Source organism: Bactrocera oleae, chromosome 2 (genome assembly GCF_042242935.1).
Source record: "Bactrocera oleae isolate idBacOlea1 chromosome 2, idBacOlea1, whole genome shotgun sequence".
NCBI lineage: Eukaryota > Metazoa > Arthropoda > Insecta > Diptera > Tephritidae > Bactrocera > Bactrocera oleae.
In genome coordinates this window covers 85,141,057-85,161,147 of record NC_091536.1, presented here as the reverse complement: position 1 = coordinate 85,161,147, position 20,091 = coordinate 85,141,057, and the positions used below count along the sequence as shown (strand labels likewise).

Genomic DNA, 20,091 nt, shown 5'->3' with positions numbered 1-20,091 from the left:
GACTTTAAAAATACCATAATAAAATTTTAAATTAATATTTGAAATATTTTTTGACAAATTTGGCGAGAAATGTCTTCATATGAGTTCTCCAAACAATGACCAACACATGTTTATTGATCTGATCAAAAATCGAATTTTGGCAGGCCGAAAACAACCAAAATTTTTGGTCAAATTCTATCTTTTTGTAAATTTTTGGTTTTCTGACCGTAGGTCATTGTGTGGACAATGTGTTCTTTAGAGAATTCTTTTTAGCGCCGTCAGAGATAGCGTTTAACTCGAAAATTAATAATGATTAAATTTTTTCCTTAAATATTTTACTGTATATTCTTAAAATATGTATAAACATACCCTTACAATTATAAAACAAGTGGTAGTCTTTTTTAAATTCCGAAAAGTCACCTGCTTTTGTTTTTCACATTAGGTATGCTTCTTAAATTTTTTGGACTAACATTTGGATGTAACAAATAACCTACATTTAGCTAATATAATCGATTTTTTTTTTAAACTATGTATGGTATATGAAAAACATATACTTAGTACATAGGATTCTACGTAAGAACATAAGTATGTATGTACTTGTGCTCGTAGGTGAGTTTGTAAGTTGATTATAATCAGAGCTGATAAGACAAAGAGCAATTTGTTTATTTATACTCATTACACTTGACATTGTCGTAGAAGCGAGCGAGTGATCGCCTGATGTGTAGTCAAGTGGTGGAATTTCAGTCTGAACTAAGTACGCACCGTGATAGGTTTGAGAGTCAGTCTGTTTTGTTTTTGCGTAAAATAATCAAATCACACTTGCAATAAAATGCAATTCGTAGCATCTGGTAAGCTTTTTTTGTATTTATTCGCACAGAAATACGTCCATATGTACATATGAAGGTATGTATTTTTCACATTTCAATTACGTATAGAGCATCCCCATCGACGATTCAACCCATTAACTGGTCATTGGGTGCTGGTGAGTCCACATCGCATGCTGAGACCATGGACTGGGCAACAGGAGGCGCCACTGAAAAGCAACATACCCGAGTTTGATCCCACTAACCCACTTAGTCCAGGTGTGGCGCGACCAAATGGAACCGTATGTTATGGAAAACAAACTAATGTACAATTTCATATACACATATTTGCATGCAGGTGAATCCGGTGTATACAGGAACATTTGTTTTTACAAATGATTTTCCGGCTTTGATGGAGAACAATCCGGTACCACCACTGTCAGATGATCCCCTATTTCAAGTGTCGGAGGCTAGAGGTACTTGCCGAGTTATGTGCTTCCATCCCAAATCGAATGTAACACTACCACAGATGACCGTCGCGGAAATAACTGCCGTTATAGATGAGTGCGTGTTCTACTTCACATGAGCCAATTATAAATCCATTAATCCATACGTGAATTTTTAATCAACACAGATGGATCAAGCAGTTCAATGAATTAAGTAAAAAATTTCTCTGGGTACAGGTGTTTGAGAATAAGGGTGCTGCTATGGGTTGTTCGAATCCACATCCACACTGCCAAATATGGTGCTGCTCATTTCTGCCCACCGAGCCACAAATTAAAGACGAACGTTTGCGCAATTACTACACCAAGAACGGCCGACCATTGCTGGCAGATTATGTGAAACGTGAGCTAGAACGTAAGGAGCGTATTGTTGTCGAAAATCAAGATTGGTTAGTTGTGGTACCTTTCTGGGCTGCTTGGCCCTTTGAGACTCTACTTATATCAAGAAATGACAACAAACGCATAAGCGATGTAACTGCAACGCAGCGAGAGAATTTGGCGAAAGTTATGAAGGAATTAACAACCAAATATGATAACTTATTCCAGTGCTCCTTTCCATATTCAATGGGTTTTCATGGAGCACCAACTGGTGAAGCCAGCGGCGCTGACACATCTCATTGGACACTTCACGCACTTTACTACCCCCCTCTATTGCGGTCTGCCTCTGTGCGTAAATTCATGGTTGGATTTGAGTTATTAAATGAGGCGCAACGCGATTTGACACCAGAGCAAGCAGCTCAACGTCTACGTGAAATTGATGGCGTTCGACATTACTCGGAAAATTAATCAAAGAAATAAAAGTGTATAAATAGATAAATATATGTATATAATGGGGAACGAATGTCAGCAAATTACCAAATTTATAGGAACCTCACATATCACATAATATATGTATACTATAAAATGAAAGTCCTTAAAGCTAAAGGGTTTAGAAAATTGTAGATAAATAGCGAGAAAAAGTTAAATGTATCAATGCTCTATGATTGAACCAAAGAAAAAAATAGTAAAAGTAATTGATTGGCAATTTGTTAATATAATGAATATTTATTGTTACATACATAGAAAGCACATATGCACATCAATATGCGTGTATAATGTAAATTTAATTTAATCTACTATCTAAAAGTCTGTCTTTGCTATGAATATATTATTGAAAACATTATTTGCACAACTCTGTTCTTGTATTACTTGCTAATCACGTAGACACCTATTGCTATAACAATAATCGCCGCAACTTCTATAATACATTAATAACATTACAATGAACACCTTTACTAACAAAGCTACATTAAATACTTTTGTAATACATTGGTAAATAACGCAACAAATATCAGACAGATAAAATGCTTCGCTTTTAATGTCAATCCACACACACATCAATGCGAAGGTGAGTTAATTCCATAGGTATAATATATTCTTGTTCCAATATATTTAGTCAAGATCCAATGTTATAAATGGCCCATTTGCCTAAAGGAGCTTTCAAATTTCAAAATCAAAGTTCCACATAGATTATTTATCTTGAACTTAAAATTTCTTCATGACAGCGCGACTTTCAAGAGCTTGCATTTCACTAAGTAGCAGAGCAACATTATAACGCAATTGATGAAACATTGACAGTGGAAATTCCAGTGTACGGTAACGACCATCGGGTAATTGAAAATGCAATATGATAGTTGGCGCATTGATACTGCCGTTACATGTGCTGTCACAAATAGAAAATATATATATATGTATATAAAATTTAATGAGTTAAAACATTACACATACCCCTCTCCTAATGATATGTTAATGCGCCATTGCAGGTTCTTCGGTTTGGAACGTGTTGTCTTGGCCTCAATGAAATTCTTCGTTAAGGAGGCACGATGGTTATACAGTACTTTACTTAAGTCTTCAATGCATTCATCAGTAAATCTACATATATTTATTGTATAGTTTAATAGGACGCACTAAATTTTTTCGCAAAAAATACTTACCTCAGTTCCTTGAGGCAGTCTCTTAGTTCGTGGTCTTTAACAATACCCTTTGGCGTACGCAAAAATATTTGCATAATTTGCAACACGGCTGCGAATAATTCACAAAAGTTGTCTGGAATGTCTTGGCCAGAATGCGTAAGTTTAGTCAACTCCAAGTCTAATTCTTCCGGTGAACATTTCGAACTCTCCAGATAGTGAACAGAAACTTTTATAAGAACCCGAAGTACTGGTTTCGTTAATTGCGGAAAATATTTGACATAAGGACGTACGGTTCGCACCATGGTATATCTAAAATTCGAGGACATTTTTCAGGACGTATCGCTTTATTAGTAAAATTAGAAAATCTAGCAGAGTTTCTCCGATTTTATTTGTATTTTCTTCCGACTTTTGTTTTGTATATTAAACAGCTGTTTCATAGGCGTAGCAGAGAACGTATATGATATCGTATAATATACGTTCTCTGCGTTTACATTTTTTTAGACACAAGCCAATTAGTTAAGGCCCAAATACAATATTACTTATAATACGAATTATGCACTATGTCGCAACAAATTTTACATAGCTTGGAAATGAAATTTAATGTGATCTATTAAAACAAAATAAGAGATTTATAACTTTAATTATTATTATTATTGTTTACCTTTTTTTTTGCTTTGGAGAAAAATTTTTGGACTTAGAGGGAATGGCATATTGAATGCGGACTCTAGATTAAAAGACCGAAGTACAACAATTAAAGAGGTTGGTATTAATCAAAATAAGAAATAACGTTAACTTCGGCTGCACCGAAGCTATATACCCTAATTTATGATAGAATAAGAGGGTATAAAAAGATCTTTATCTTGATTTTGTCAGTTTGCATGGCAGTAATATAGTAGTCCGACCTGAATAAAATGTTCAGAGATTGTAACGTTGCCGTGAATAATAATCTATGCCGAATTTCGGGCCGGTGGAATCATCGGTCCATATTTCTTCAAAAATTATGCCAGTGAGAACGTAACCGTCAATGGCGACCGTTATCGCGCCATGATAACCGACTATTTGATGCCTGAAATTGAAGATCGTGATCTCGGCGACATTTGGTTTCTATAAGACGGAGCCACTTGCCACTCATCGCCTCAATCAATGGATTTATTGAGAAAACACTTCGGTTGGTCGATAATTTCACGTTTTGGCCCGGTTTGGTCACCAAGATCGTGTGATATCACAGCGTTAGACTTTTTCCTGTGGCGATATGTAAAGTCTAAAGTGTAAGCGGACAATTCCGTTTCAATTCAGGCCTTGGAGCAAAACATCATGCGTGTCATTCGCCAGTTACCAGTCGAAATGCTCGAATGAGTCATCGAAAATTGGACTCAACAGATGCACAATCTGAGACGTGGCCACGGCCAACATTTGAAAGACATAATCTTCAAAAAATAAATGTAAAAGAAGAGAAGAAAAGAAGAAATGTTCATTAAATTTGAATTTTCTGTGCCTTTTATATACATTATAAGGTCTCCGAATATCCCATCTGAATGTGACAAGCTTCGTGGCAAACTTAATATATCCATGGTATAACAGGGAGAAAAGTCAACAAGAACTTGTACCTTGCCGTTTTCAGTTTGGTCTAAGTAAGCGTAACGGATCTGAATTTATATCCGGTCACCTTGAGATGAATAAAAACTATTTGAGTTATGACCATGGAGAAATCATATAGAAAACATATAAGTACATATAGTGAAATATGTTAAAAAGATTCGAACATTTCTATATACTCGTAGGAAGCCCACACTCCGAAACACTTTGCATGACTATGTAAGGAGACAGCTGATCCCAGAGTGCTAACAGTTAGTTTTTGTAATGCATACATATATGTACCATATATAAATGCATATGCACATATACATATACCTATATGTATACATATATATTTTAAAAAACTAACCGTTGGCATATGTATGTTAGTATGTATGTTTACGTAACTTCGAACTGCACTAAACTGGGTGTGACCCTTTTTTACTACCAGCACTTTCACTCTAAACTAACTCACACAAGTGATCGTGGCTGTTCGTCGCTGCAGCGCCAACCCTTCGACAGTTCACTGCAAGAGAAACAAATAAAAATCGACGTTTCTGCTCGAACACCCAGCGACCGTTAAATAGTGCAGCGTTTCGGAATCGCATTCGCTGCTTTTTTACGTGCCAAGTTCAATATCATTTATGCAATTGAAAGACGAGGGCACTTTATTTACGTACTTTATGGTGGAACGTGCATACATACATTCATATGCAATTTAGATACAAGGATATGTACCTATGTGCAGATGCAAATGGTTTTGCGAACAAGCAGTTATTTTTAGGCAGAAAAATCGCCAACATGACTTGATCAATTGCAGCATACAACTGCATGTATGAATGTATGAGTGTATGTATATTGGTGACAATTTCTCCCCCAATTTTCATAATTTCATGTTTGAGCTCTCAAAATGCTGTTCCATTCTACTTCATATAAAAATGCTCTCTTGAGCTGTATGAAACACACATACACACACAATATTGTTTGACTTTGTTAGTTTGCGAGCATCTCCTTAATTACTGCACATCTACATATGTTGTATAAATGTATGTGTGTATGTACATATGTTTGCGAGCAATTTGGTTAGTTCTCTGTATTGGCATTGGGCTGAGACAAGCCCAAACGCTACACCTAGCCAACGTTGCTGCTTTGGCCAAGGTGGCCGTTTTGTTCGTGCTTGTGGCCAGCCGACCGAGCAACCACACCACTTGCCGCTGCCACCGGCGACCAGTAGTGTTGCTGTTATGTTCCGCTCTTGCTACCAGCCCACCAGCCGCCAAAACATGCGGCTCTGCGAGAGTATGCGCGCGCCGCCGTGTCGTGTCGTTTATTATCCAATTCAATAAGAAAAGAGCCATAATTGTATTCGCCAGTTATAACATACATATGCACATGCATGCCAGCGAGTCTGCTCTGCTCCACGAGTGCATGGCAGTGGCACAGAACGCCGCTCAGCTTGTTGGCTCATCGCAGCAATCGGTCTCAGTCAGTTCTTGGTGAACCGTTGTGTTGGTCGTGTCGTTGTCGCTGCCGTTGTTTAAACACTCTTTACTGCCAATAAAAACTTGTTTCGTGTGTGTGTTTTTCTTGTTGTTATTATTGTGTTTGTAGTACAGGTTTAGCCTTAGCCTCGACTTGAGGGTGTGCTACAAAGTGTCAGTGTTTTAGTAATTATACGTACGTATGACATATCAACGTTAATAACAGTGTGTGTGTGCGTGTGTGTTGAACACTTGGTCTTGGTCTGTTTGTGCAACGGTTAATTGGAAATCACCAAAAAAAAGTCGGCCTCCAACATCCCGACCGCGCCAAGCACACCTTTCGCGATGCTGCTGCCACACACCAAAGCCTCGGCTGTCATATTATTACTCAGTTATTGATTTTGTATTTGATGCGTGTGTGTGTGGGTATGTGTGCTGGTGCTGCAAAGTTCTAAACGTTTTTTATTTTTCAAAAGTTAAATACAATTGTTGGCGAAAACACTTGTATATGTCGAAAAAATTTCAAGCTCACCATAAAATATTTAACGACAGCGAAAACAGAGCTTTAATGAGCGTGTGACAAGCTGCCAAATGTGTCTTCAGCGTGGACAAGTCGTTGTGGCAAAAGCATGATGGTGTGGAAAGCGTATGTGAGCATTTGAAGAATGTGCCACTTAATTTTTTGTTTTATAATATTTATTTTATTTTAATTTTTTTTTGGATTTTTTAACTCAAAATGTATGCTGCACATAAGCAGTTGCTGCTGTAAGATGTGCACAAACATACATACAATTATTTGCCTGTGTGCGTTTGCACGAATGTAGAGAGAAGCACACAGCACAATAATGAAAACATCAGGTACTGGAAGTGCAGACTCGACCAGCAGTCGAAGAAGTTGCGCTTGTGCTACAGCGTGTACAAAGCCAGCAAGAGGAGCAACAACAACAATTGCATAATTACATTTTTGTTGTACGCTATTATAGCGCTTTGGTGGTGCAATATTTAAGTGAATTTTTTTGAAACACCAATTACAAAGAATTTTATACAATTTGAGCGAATTAGTAAACCACTTCACGCAGCGGGAGAAGGAAGCCCTAGCAAAGTGTAAAGAGCCAACAAAACGTCCTTTCGCATGTAAAAACACACATGAGCAAATATGTGTATGTGTGTGCTTTGCACAAGCAAGGATATGCGCCTATGACGTTAGTGACATAACGGTATAATTGTAGTGTGCAAAAAAGTAAATCCTTGAATGAAAGTTTTAAGGGATGCGTTTCTGCTCTGAAGGGCGCCCAAGCACTAAAAGAAAGCTAATGCGAAGAATAAGTAGTAAAAGTGGAAGATTGAGGACGAAGGGAGAGGGCAAGCATTTACGTCCACAATCACGTTTATCGGCTGTTATCGCCTTGTTGCACGCGTCCCTTGCATAATGAGCGCAAATTCACTGCTTACAACTGCAACTGACAGCTACAGCAGCTACTGGTTATCAGGGTTGCTTGTCCGCCTGTTGACCATAAACGCTTAGGCTGCCTTCCACGCGCTTATTATATTATCTAGCATACATATGTCGAAGCGCATATTTCATCTACTCACACCATTCTTAATAGCTTTTCTTATCCTTAATAGCTTTATGCGCTCCACTTGCTTATTTGATTGGCACAAATGTCAATAGTCACAAAAAGCAGCAACAACAATTTGCCAATACCCTCACTCGTCGTGGGCTGAGTGTATGCCACCCAAGGAGTGTTACTATGCATTCAACTGTTTTGGGTTTCGACCACTGCTGTTATCGCTTCCGTTGCGAGCAATTTCAGGCCGCTCAATAGTCGAGTCTGTCTTGTTTAAGCAATAACACACAGTGTCTGTTAGCAGCAAAAATTTCGAGCAAAAAAGTATTTTCTTGTTGTGTCATATTTTCTTGAATTATGTAAGATAACATTTGGCCACACCCTTTTTCAGTATAAGTAAACATATTTAAACTTGTAAATCTACATGCAGGAGATATCAACAAGAAAATACGTCATCTTCTGCTGCACCGCAGCTATATACTCTTCACAGTTGCATTTCTTTTATCATAAAAGAATATAAAAAAATCTTTATCTTGATATTGATCGGTCAGTTTGTATGGCAGTTCTAGGCAATTATAGCCGATCTGAATAATATGTTCGAAGATGATAGCGTTGCCCTGGACAATAATCTGTACCAAATTTTATGAAGGTAATTTTTCAAACAAAATAATACAGTAAAAGTGCTATAGTGGTCTGATATCGGCGATTCCAACAAATGACCAACTTCTTTAGGGAGACAAGGACGTGAGCAACATTTCATATCGATACATCAAAAATTAAGGGAGTCGTTCACGTCTGTTCTGGTCACGCTGATCATTTATGTATATATGTATTATAAGGTCTCCGAAGTTTCTTTTTGGGTATTACAAACTTTGTGGCAAACTTATATATCCCGTTTCTGGTATAAAAATTGTTCTCATTACCTCATGGCCGTTGAATAGGTATAATATTATATAACAACAGTGGGAAAATTGGCAGCTCCGAGAGAAATGACGTTATGCCAGAGCTCTTCGCAAAATTAAGCGATTTTAAAAAATCAGTTTTGGCACTTGCGAGTTAAAAAATGATTACTAACTTATTTCAATGTTATTGCTAAATTTTTATTCTTAAAAACAAATTCGTTCTAAAAAGCTGACATAATAACTGTGAGAAACAGTAGTATGAGTCAACCGCCTGATAAACAACTGTTTTTAGAAGCTTACAATTAACAAGAAGCTATATTTTTTAAAATGAGCTTACTGTTTATAATTTGTGATTCAGTATTGCGGTTAGCCATAAATATATTATTATATAACTATCATTTTTGTCGGAACACATATTGAATAATACGGTTTTTTGAGGAATTATATATAATTTTCGTAATTATAGAACATTCATTATTTCAATTCATATTTTCGAGATTCTTACAAGCGTGCTCAATAACGAATCGGTCAAATATATTTTGTATGGAAATTAAGTTATTACGCAATAAGAGCTAGATTATATCCAGTGAAATTATTAATTGCACTTCCTTCCACCAAAATTTCGACCATAAGTCACGTTTTTATATATAATATGATGATATTATACCCTGTTTAGCTAACGAAATCATAGCAGACACATAACCTAAGTGTGCGAAATACAAAATATACAAATTCTTTAAAGATGTTTACATACGATTTGTATGGAGAGATAGTTGAAATATTTCCACGAAACTTGTTCTATATATTCGCTTTGTAATTTTTTAATTGTCTAACGGCATTCTTTTTCAAAAACACGCAGAACGTGACATTTAATTACTCGTATATTGCATTAAGGGTCACGTAAAATTTGATATTGATATTTTGATTTCATAATAAAATATTAACATTTAAATTCCAAATTAAACAGAAAATAAAAGTGAAGTTACAAAATTTACATAAATTTACAACAATCTGAAAACTTCGATATATTATATATCTCATTTTTGTAGATAATTTTATGCTCTACAATTTTTGTCCAAAGTAATGTTTTGATACAACTCACCATTTCATTGAAAATCGCAAAAAAAATCTAACCTTTGCCCTCGAGTATTTTTTCCACATATCGGAACCATGAGTATTTTTAGTATATTATTTTTAATATGTTTTGAATACATTCCCTAACTTTCAGCTTCTTGTAAATTTATGTAGCCGTGAAGGTCTGTTCTACCTAAAGTTAAGTTTTCTACTTTTTGTAATAATAATAATATAAGCAAAAAATTAGAAATTTAATCGTTATCGGATTGGATCAAACAAGCGATCTCTATAAATAGCGGTTATGCTATAAATTAAGGATCCTGAATTTATTCAAAAAAGAAGTTTAGCGTGATTTTTTCATATATTTAGTTACACACATCATGGCACATCATGTACTAGTTGAACCTAATAAAATATAATATAATCCGAAAATACAAATATTTTAATTTAAACTGCGAAGAACTGCAAAGTTGTAAATAACTTCAGAATTTGAGAAATAAAAACAAGAGATGGCTTGTGACTCATCCAATACTCAATTCTCATCGAACTTCTTAAATAAGCGAAAAATTTCATTTTTGTTCTTCTCCCGAAAGCCCTACATATGTAATTGTAATAAAAAGTTCTATTGAGCAGCAAAATTACAGCACAATTCTCAAAAAAACGTTTAACTACTTTTCACTCGTTCATGCCACACTGTATGCTCTGCCTCATGCACCCTCGGATGCTTATGTAAGTGATTGGTAAACTGATTGCACAAACTGGCAGACGAATCGAGTGCCTTTATTGGCAATTGTCGAATTTTATCGTGACTGCATTTGTAGTAAACATGTTTCAATGAATGCGATAATTTCGCTTTGCCTCCCCCGAAGACGTAAAACTTTTCTGTGTATCTGTACAAGTGTGTGAATGTATGTTTCTGTCTACGATTATACAACGAAAAAAGTTATATAAATTGCATATGAAAAGCATAAACGTGAATATCGGCGACATGCTCAATAACATAAATTTGTAAAATTTTGTTGCTACTGGCTCATGTGCATACATATAACTGTATAACTGTCCGTGTCAATATGCATATATTAATCTAATAAAGAGCTTCTTTTCGTTGTATTTCAAACTCGTCAACTTGCTGACAAATGCCAAATTGCTGACAAACGCCAACATCAATCAAAACACGAAAACGCTGTCAACGCCGCTGAAATTACTGCCCACATTATACGTACATATACATCTATTTTATATTTATGTATGTGTGTGTGCAGTAGTCTAAGTCTAGAAAACAAAACAAACAAAAAACAAGTGTGAAAATGCCATTAGCGTTCCGCAGGTGCACGCTGCAGGCCGCGCTGCTCGCTTGGCTCTGCGTGGCCATGTCGCCGTTGCGCGCCAGCGCTAGCATCGTGGAAAAACTCCGCGATGATTCCGATCTGTCGCAGGTAAGTCAACAACTCAACACAGATATTTTCTTAATGTATCAGTTTTCAACAATTTTTTTTATCCATTTATATTTATAAATTGTATTTACTTGTATCGTTTCTTTTATTTCTACGTTTTTATTGTTGTTAGTGCTAGCATTAATGCTATTGTTGTTGTTGTTGTTACAGAGAATTTCTGTTTTAACCCTCTTAGGTTGTCCTTGCTGTTGCTCTTCCCCATTAGCTTGTTGTCGTTGTCCTCCACCTTTGACTTTTCGACGGTGTGCTTAAAGCAGCATACATATATATATATACATACTTGTACATACATCCTTAGCTCTATTTACTCATACATGTATGTACTTAAAAACTTTTATTTGAGGCATAGGCATCATAGACCTGCTGCTTCAAACATTCTTTTATTTTCTTAGCATTTATTAGCCCTTATACATATATAATTGTTCTTAGTTGCTAGTGTTGTACAAAAAAGTGCATACATCCACATATAGAAAAGTGTCCTCCAGCCGTTTTGTTGCAATTGGCGTCAATTCCCTGACCTAATTCCTATGTCATTTTTGTGTGCAGACATATACACACACACACACACATACACACTTTCCAAGTTGACATCGCGTCATAGCGCTCCAATGTCGTTGTTGTTGCCCTTGAAATGCCGCCTACCTGCTCGGGACGCTGTATACATGTACATGTACTGTTGGAATTCGGAAAAGTACGGCAACAGCTGCTCATTCACAAGTCACTGCAGCATTCAGGCAGCGCGACGCACGACTAGATGAACACATCGTGTTTAATTTTTTGTTCGTTAACGAATTGTGCAACTGCGAGCAGAGCGTCCTTGACCTCTCCCGTTTTGTGTTGCGCGGAAAAGGTTTTGTGGCGCGAAAAAACGCTAGAAATGCAAAACGCGCCGTTGGGAATTAGCCTTGCGTCAAAGTGTGGTTTTACTTTACATCGCTAGAGGTACAAATTTCCCATATACTTGTGTGTGTGTGCTGGTTTGTCAGCTTTACATGCATAAAAAATCGATAGTTACACAAAACAGTCGCCTTAATTTATTGCGCTGCTGTCGGTTGGCCTTGTTTTGTTGTTGTGCTTGTGTCCGACTGCTTCCGTTTTAGCGCAGGCAAAGCTGGCGCCCCTCAACTCACCTTAAAAAAACTGAAAATATGTACATATATTTCTGCGCGTATATATGTACATAAGTAAGTATGTATTTGCATCCTGTGTGAGTAATCGATATTTTTTACAATTTCACTTTCCTTCGCTTTTCGCTTCACCCTTTGGTCGTGTGAATTTTTTTAGCTTTTCCTTCTTAGCCGTTTTGACGTTTGGCGATATCCGTGCGACATGCGGTGCAGATTAAAGTTTACGTCACCTGTGCGTGCTTTGGGGTTTTTGTATAATCCGTTTTATATGCCATATGTGTGCTTCCCTATATGTGCTTTATACCTATGTATATATAATATATTTATAGCTGCATATATATTTTCTATACACACCGTTACTAGATTAACCTATTAGAAACTCGAAAATTCCTCAGAGCAATTGGCGGCAAAATGATATGGATGCTGTTAACCTGTTGCTTCTCAAGTAATCGGAACGTGCTGTGAAATACAAGTAGTTGTAGTAGTCTATTATCGTACATACATATGTAGTAAAACTTGATTAGCTTATAATAAAAAGATGATATTAATTACATTGTTAGAAAAGTTCAGCATTTAATGGTTATTAGTGCTTTCATCGTACTATAGAAAGCACAAAATATTTTAAAAATTACGTAATATTTCCAAGAATTTTTTAGAAAATCTGACCAGATAAAGGAACGAACAGGTTAACTCCATTAATTGGAAAATAATATCATATAAGGGATTTCGACAAATGAAACTCTTTTTGATTTACCGCCTATATATACATATATCTTTTTAAATTTGTTGTATTTATTATTTTATTTTCTTAAAATGCAATTTATAACAATCTGCTAAAAGCAGGCTAAATTATTATAGAGGTAGAAGAAAAATACGACAAAATATTTTTTTCTAAATGAACTCAGTGATTTAATACGTGATCAAGTTAGGAATGATAATAATAAGCAATTTAGCAAAGTGTTGTTCCTGGCAGGATATTGTTTTAATTAAATTTGCAGAAAATTTCCAAAGTTTAGATGGAGTGGAATATTTAATACAACAATTAATGAAAGATACAGATATTATCAATGTTATGCATGTTCCGGAATGTTAGGTATAGGAAAGTTTTGTATTGATAGTAAAAAATTTCCTAGGTAATCATAAAGATTGTGATGAAATTGTGCAAAATATGGTATGCTGACAAAACTTTCAGTCTCTAGGAGCAAATATGAGTATCAAGTTCGACTATATCTGCAAGAACCTGGATACATGTTTGGATAATTTAAGAACGTATAGTGATGTAAAAGTAAAAGTGATGGATGAAAGGTATCAAGGTTGATGGGTGTTGTTAACTAAAACATTGTAAAAGAAAACATCTTAAAAGACATTTTTTGAAATAAAATATATGTTCTCGACACTTATATTTCCAAAATCTATCCTATATCTAGAACAACAAAACCACTGTAGACACGTGTTTTTTTATATGATCTAGTGGCTTTGTAAGCGGTCCTTCTGTTCTTTATTTTGAAGCCCCACATAGTCTAGTTGTTTGTGAAGTGAGTCTAAGGAAATATAGGCTGTCTTTCAGACCATTTCTCTGCACCTTATCCTTGCGTGCTGTTTTTTTTTTTCAAAAAATGTAGATGGAAAAGGAACAATAAAGTTATCGAGTATGTGTATACCTCATTGAAGTAGTATAACTAGTCAGCTTGTTTGAACATCTATTATAGTCTATTCGATCGATTTGCCACTCTCCAACGCTTCTCGAATCGAATACAGCTAATATTTCTCTCAGATTTTTATAAAATATTGATATTAGAGCATTTTTAATATCAAAAAAGAATCGATTACTATCATCAACTAATGTCCTGATAACATTCATCTATCGTTCTATTTCGACATAAATACCCGGAGGCTTCACTTCTTATAAATGCATTACTATTATCGGACTGCCCGTTGAAAAACCTTTCCAAAAGTTTTGATATCGACACCAATTGGTGTGTATGACGTATGGTGAGTCACACAGTGATTGACTTATTCATTTATTATAAATGAAAACTTAAATAAAAAACATACATATTATGTGTAAATATTCAAAGCAGGAGTTTTCGGTTTCCCCAATGATCCAGCAATCATTATTCAGCAGACGTTTCTACGCATGCACGACTGCGCGTGTACTCGTATCTTCAACTAATTATTCATGGCAGTGTGCGGGTACTTGCGCACTAAAGACTGTGTCGAAGACTTGGATGCGGCAAGGCGCATTAACACACATGCATAATTATGCATGTAAACGCTGTGCGCCTAGGCAAATGCGTTTAACCAATTGGAGTGTAAGAAAACCATTCTGCAGCAATGATGGCAGCGATTTTGAATGTCGTTTTTCAGCACACATCTACAAATGTGTGTGTGTGATTAGAGTTTGCACACATATCACACTTTCTTTTAGCCAAGAGCTGTAAAAATAGTACAAAATAACATGTAGACATTGTATATAAATGTATGTATGCGTGTGTGTGTAAATAGTTTACAAGCGTGGTAGAGTAGGCGCAATGAACTCATTTGCGCCTCGTTCATTGTTGGCTCGGCCATAGTTCCACATTGTATGGATGGCAGATAGTTATTAAGCATATAAGTATGCCTGTGTGTGTATTTGTCGACAGCATTCTTGGCATTCTCTTGGCCAGCTTGCGTACATTTGTTATTGTTGTTGTGGTTGGTCATAGTGTTAGCGCTTTCCAGCAGACCTCTGCGAGCTGCACACCAGCTGTTCATGCTACCATAACATTTCACATATTAATACCCATCGTCACACACATATAAACACATTTACACACATACATATAAACCATACAATAGTTCAACTCATTTACATACTTATTGTATTTGGTATGATTAGTATTACCTCAGGCTTGCTTTGAACTTCAGTCATTGTAACGCGCCGAAAAGCGTCGCGCTCTGTTAGGCAAGTAATGCCAAAATTTCCAGTAACCAAAACTCGCTGCTCCACGTAAAACAACTGCCAACAACAACGCGTACAAAGCGACTCGACTCGACTCGACTCTTTTTTTTTATTGTTCATTAAAATAAGTGACAAAGGGTAACCAGGTGGCTAACAGCAGACTTTTCCAATTGCAAACGTGTTCGTCTTGTTGTTTTTGTTATTTTAGGTTACAGCGAAACAAAAGAAAACAGCAAGTCAACATTAGTACATATATACATATGTCTGCATATGCTTATATAAATGCAGCTACATATGTACATACATTGTATGTATAAATGAGCTTGCGAAAAAACAACACAACTTACGTAAACTATTTACACATATGTGCAAGTGTGTGTGTGTCAAGTGAAAAAAGCTTAACTGGGAAATGGGCACACAAGGTAAATAAACAACGTGAAATAAAAGAAATTTTGTAGTTGAAAGTCATCGTTAATGTTTGCAATGCGCTCGAACATTTAAATGCTTATGCTCGTATCAACACACACACCAACATAAAATACATACATACATATCTAGATGCAAGAAACCAAAATATGCAGTTTGTTAGCAATAGACAACATACAATACAAAAAAAAAACTTGTATGTAAAGTATGTATTTTATGTATGTACATATGTATGTGCATACGTAGAAAGTATGTTGACAACCAAGTTCAGAAGGCATAATAATTACCGTAATTGATGTTTTTTGAGTAAATCTGTTTTTTTCGGTACCGACTTGTTTTAACTTTCCTCTAACAAGTTTCTTATAAAGCATTTTCTGATTCTGATTTTACTAATCACACGTCCGGTTTTATATTGTATTATATCGTGCGAAACGGGCTGTCCCCTGAGTAAAATTTCTCTAAATTTATTTTAGGACTGTTTTATGCCGCTATAATAGTAAAAACAACAATTCGCCTGCACCGAAGCTCACAGTTCAAGTTTTCCTTACAAAATTTGATTTTGATCAAACGATTGGTAGGGCAGCTATATGCTTTAGTGGTCCGATCTGAACAATTTCTTCAGAGATTGTATCGTTACTTTGAAATATAGTCCATGTAAAATTTCGTAAAGATATGTTTAGATATAAAAAATAGTTTTTCATACGGGGACTTGAGTTTTGTCGTTCCGTTTGTATGGCAGCTATGTGCTGCTTCTGAAATTGTTTTAGATAATAATGCATGCTGAATTTCGTGAAGAATTTCTATGGTGACTATATGCTATGGTAGTCCGATATCGGCGGTTCCTACAAATGAACAGTTTCTTTAAATGCAAAAATCGTGTGCAAAATTTCAGACGGACATGGCTATATCTACTCTATTCGTCACGCTGATCATTTATAACATATACATATTTTATATCGTCTCCGACGTTTCCTTCTGGGTGTTATAAACTTCGTGCAAACTTAAATTACTCTGTTCAGGGTATAAAAATAAAAATTTCATTATTTGTACTATTTGAATATATTAGGGGTAGTTTATATTGGATTGTTTTATTCAAAATTATGTACATATATACAAGAAATGAGTCCCGTTACGCTTAATAGATTTTGAGAGCTTACATTCATAATTAATGTTATAAATATATAACTCATTTATTCTGAATTAAAATATTTTCACGATTTCTGCTATCTATAAGTTCTCGTCAAATTATATCAAATATTTTGCCAATATATTACTTGAATTTATATCACGCATTGTATCAGTTAGATTTGCTATATGGTGTTAGAAAGATAACATTTGGTAAACCGAAACTCTAACAGACAAATTGTTAAAATTTTTTATGTTAAAATGGAAATCGTCGAGTCGAGTTATTAACCAAACAAGCCATTACAGTTCAAATAATGAATTTGTAGCACTAGATATTCTGTCTTTAGTCATCATATTCGATAATGATCCCTCTCGACGAATTCATTTGACCATCTCGGATTTGACGTGTAAATATTTATGGACTTCCGGAAAACACCTGTTCTATAAATAATAGACTAACTAAGAACGTCTTCTTAGTAAAGTAACATTAAGTAATATGAGGTCTTGGAAAACTGGGTAAAGTTGTTGCGCTCTGTGAGCCCCAAATATTATAATATTTTATGAAATATAATTTATTATCTCTCTACCTATCCTACTTTCTATTTGTATTTGTGCCCCAGTACCCTTATTTGACCTTTATTTGTTTAAAAAAAAAGTTCCTAAGCCTAGCAAAGTACTTTCACTTCAACGGTGATGTTCTAGAATATTTTGCTACTATATCTATTAAAATTAGAAATTGTTTTGACTTCTGTTGAACATTTCATTGTTATAAGAAAATCTATAAGTTAAGCTTTACTCAGAGCTTCCATTAGATTAGAACACTGGCAGCTTTCATCGAATCTTTGATTCGACAGTTCTTAAAGCTTCAGTAAAACAATAATAGCTAGTACTCATTAACTTTTTTCGAAGATACGATCGCCATACACGACACTATCGAAATAAAGCTGCCCACGTTGAAAACTAACTTTGTGGTCCACACTCTAAGCTCTAGAGCTTTAAAATTTAAATTCGATGCATAGTTTTCAATGCAACTCAGATATCTACATATATGTAAACTGAACCGATTCTAGCAATATTTAGCACACTGTATCCAGTTTGATCCATTTTAAAAGATAGGATTGTTGATATCTCATAAATTCTAATTTTTATAATTTTCTTCACCGATAATGATACAAAAGTAATACTTTTTTTTTTGCTCAAAAATAATAATTATTTATGATTTTTTGTAAAATTAATCATTATCATTATTTCTTCACTTGACAAATCATCAATCATTTTCAAAATTAAATCTCAAGTACAATCCCTTAAATTCTTATACTGGCTATAACACTTACGACCTTATTCATAAGTAATATTTTCACACTGTATTTAGTATAAAAGTATTTAATGTATACCATAGACGCAGCAACGCGTGGCCGGATCTACTAGTGTATATATACCATACAATATATTGGCGAATGCACTGCAATTTCTTTAATTGAATATGAGGTCTCGCTTTCTGCACTTCCATTTTATTTTTAACAAATTGCTTAATTTAATGTCATAATTTCTGCATAGTAATTGACCTCTGAATTTAAAGCGCTGACCCGTCTTCCTGTCAGAATCTTACAAGTCGGTATGATTATATGTATACACCCTGGATATAATTGTACATTGGCTTCGCATACATATATATAGGTATACTTATATAACTAACTATGTCCACTAAATGGGTGTGTAACCATGCACATGCAGTCAAGCTCAGCCCACCGGCCGCAGTCTCTAAAAAGTGTGTTGAAAGAAATGCTCCGCCAGCGCCGGCTTTCTGCGGCGGCCACTTGTCAGTATTGGCATTTTGCATTCTCAGACGCCGTTGATGTATTCTTCCAGCAGCAAATTATGCATTTACATCAAAATGCATATGTTTCCATGCATGCGTATGTTTGTTTGTATGTATGTGAGAAAGCATGCATGTTGCATATAAATGCGCCGCCTCTGCGCTTGTGTGGGCGTGCGTTTGTTTTGGTAATCACATATACATATGCATGCATGTATATATGTATGTATGTGTATGTGTGTGCGCATACAAGTGGTGGCGCATGTGGGACGCTTCGCTGCGATTGACATTAATGGCACTTAGATCCCATTTGTTGCCTTTGTTTACCGGGCAGTCGCTTTTGGCCTCCAACTCTGCATTTATGGAACGTGCTGAATGATGAATGCAGGATCTATGACTATGATTAAATGCACATGTAATATGTATGCACGCACGTATGTATATATGTATGTACATATGTGTGGTTCGGGAGCGGCAAAGTGCTCCAGCGACTACTTCAATTAAATTTAATTAAGATTTAAACTGCTCAACAACGTGACGATGACCTTAATGTAGCCACATCGATTGTGTCGGCTATTATGAGGGGGTGTTTATTACATTTATGCGAGTATCAAAGCAAGAGTCAAAGCGTCTATGTGCATGACGTGCAAAGAAAAGCGAACTTCACAAACGCTTTTCGCCGCTTACAGCAGAGACTTTCGTAGATAAGTTGATGTGTGTGAGTAATTGTGCGCTTATGTGTGAGGCCATGTCCGTTCCCGTTTTACTTTTCACAGTTATGATGAATATCATATGTAAACATACATAAATGTGTGTCTGTGTTTGTGCGTCTTTTGGGGAAGTGCTAATTGAGAACTACTTTCATCAGACAGGCAAAGCTTCTGCATTTCTAATATTTCTGCTAAGTGCATGTTACAAGTATTTGCTGTTGTAGTTGTTGTTGTAATTTTTTTAGTTGGGAATACTTTCTTATGTTTAATTATAATGAATCGAAAGCGTTTTTAATTGATCGAAAATTAACGCATGAAGAATTTTTATTATTACAAAATTTTGTTGTTGTTATTTTTGGAAATGAAAATAATAACAATCAAGAAATTAAATTAGCCTTACTGCACAATTTTTTAATGCCATCAAGAAATGAACATAAGTTGTTCTACTAATTCAAGAGTCACTATGATGGATCGAGTAAATATATTTGACAGGGGATTGTACTTTTATCGCTCATTGGCTTAAGTAACTCATTTGGTAAGCCGTTTTTTGGGCGGAATTAATAATGTGAACGTAGTAAGTATTAATTCGAAAAAATGGTTTTACAGCTTTCTTTGATTTAAAATCATATTTTTACTTTTGTGGACAAAAAAAGTT

The 20,091-nt window shown here is 35.4% G+C and overlaps 3 protein-coding genes across 8 annotated transcripts in view; 2 read left to right on the top strand and 1 right to left on the bottom strand.

The window, feature by feature from the left end:
- The first annotated feature begins 665 nt into the window (after positions 1–665).
- Positions 666–2,447, top strand: Galt (Galactose-1-phosphate uridylyltransferase). Its single transcript, XM_036361351.2, has 4 exons — positions 666–827; positions 915–1,084; positions 1,141–1,346; positions 1,417–2,447. The coding sequence occupies exons 1-4, from the start codon at positions 809–811 to the stop codon at positions 2,069–2,071; spliced, it is 1,050 nt and encodes a 349-aa protein (XP_036217244.2). The 5' UTR covers positions 666–808; the 3' UTR covers positions 2,072–2,447.
- LSm-4 (Like Sm protein 4) lies at positions 2,310–3,687 on the bottom strand. The gene is made up of 3 exons (XM_014234361.3): positions 3,259–3,687; positions 3,053–3,196; positions 2,310–2,987 (listed from the first exon to the last, which is right to left on the bottom strand). Exons 1-3 carry the CDS (start codon positions 3,561–3,563, stop codon positions 2,810–2,812), a joined length of 627 nt encoding a protein of 208 aa, XP_014089836.2. The 5' UTR covers positions 3,564–3,687; the 3' UTR covers positions 2,310–2,809.
- Positions 3,688–6,291: 2,604 nt separating this feature from the next.
- Fas1 (fasciclin 1) overlaps positions 6,292–20,091 on the top strand; it is a 43,339-nt gene continuing 29,539 nt past the window's right edge. For 5 of the 6 annotated variants that reach the window (XM_036361365.2, XM_070105892.1, XM_036361366.2 and 2 more), the window contains exons 1-2: positions 6,292–6,489; positions 11,100–11,273. In XM_036361365.2, coding sequence (XP_036217258.1) covers positions 11,145–11,273 — 129 coding nt within the window. In that variant the 5' untranslated portion in view covers positions 6,292–6,489; positions 11,100–11,144. The remainder of the gene's footprint in view (positions 6,490–11,099; positions 11,274–20,091) is intronic. The other variant, XM_070105890.1, reaches the window with a different exon arrangement.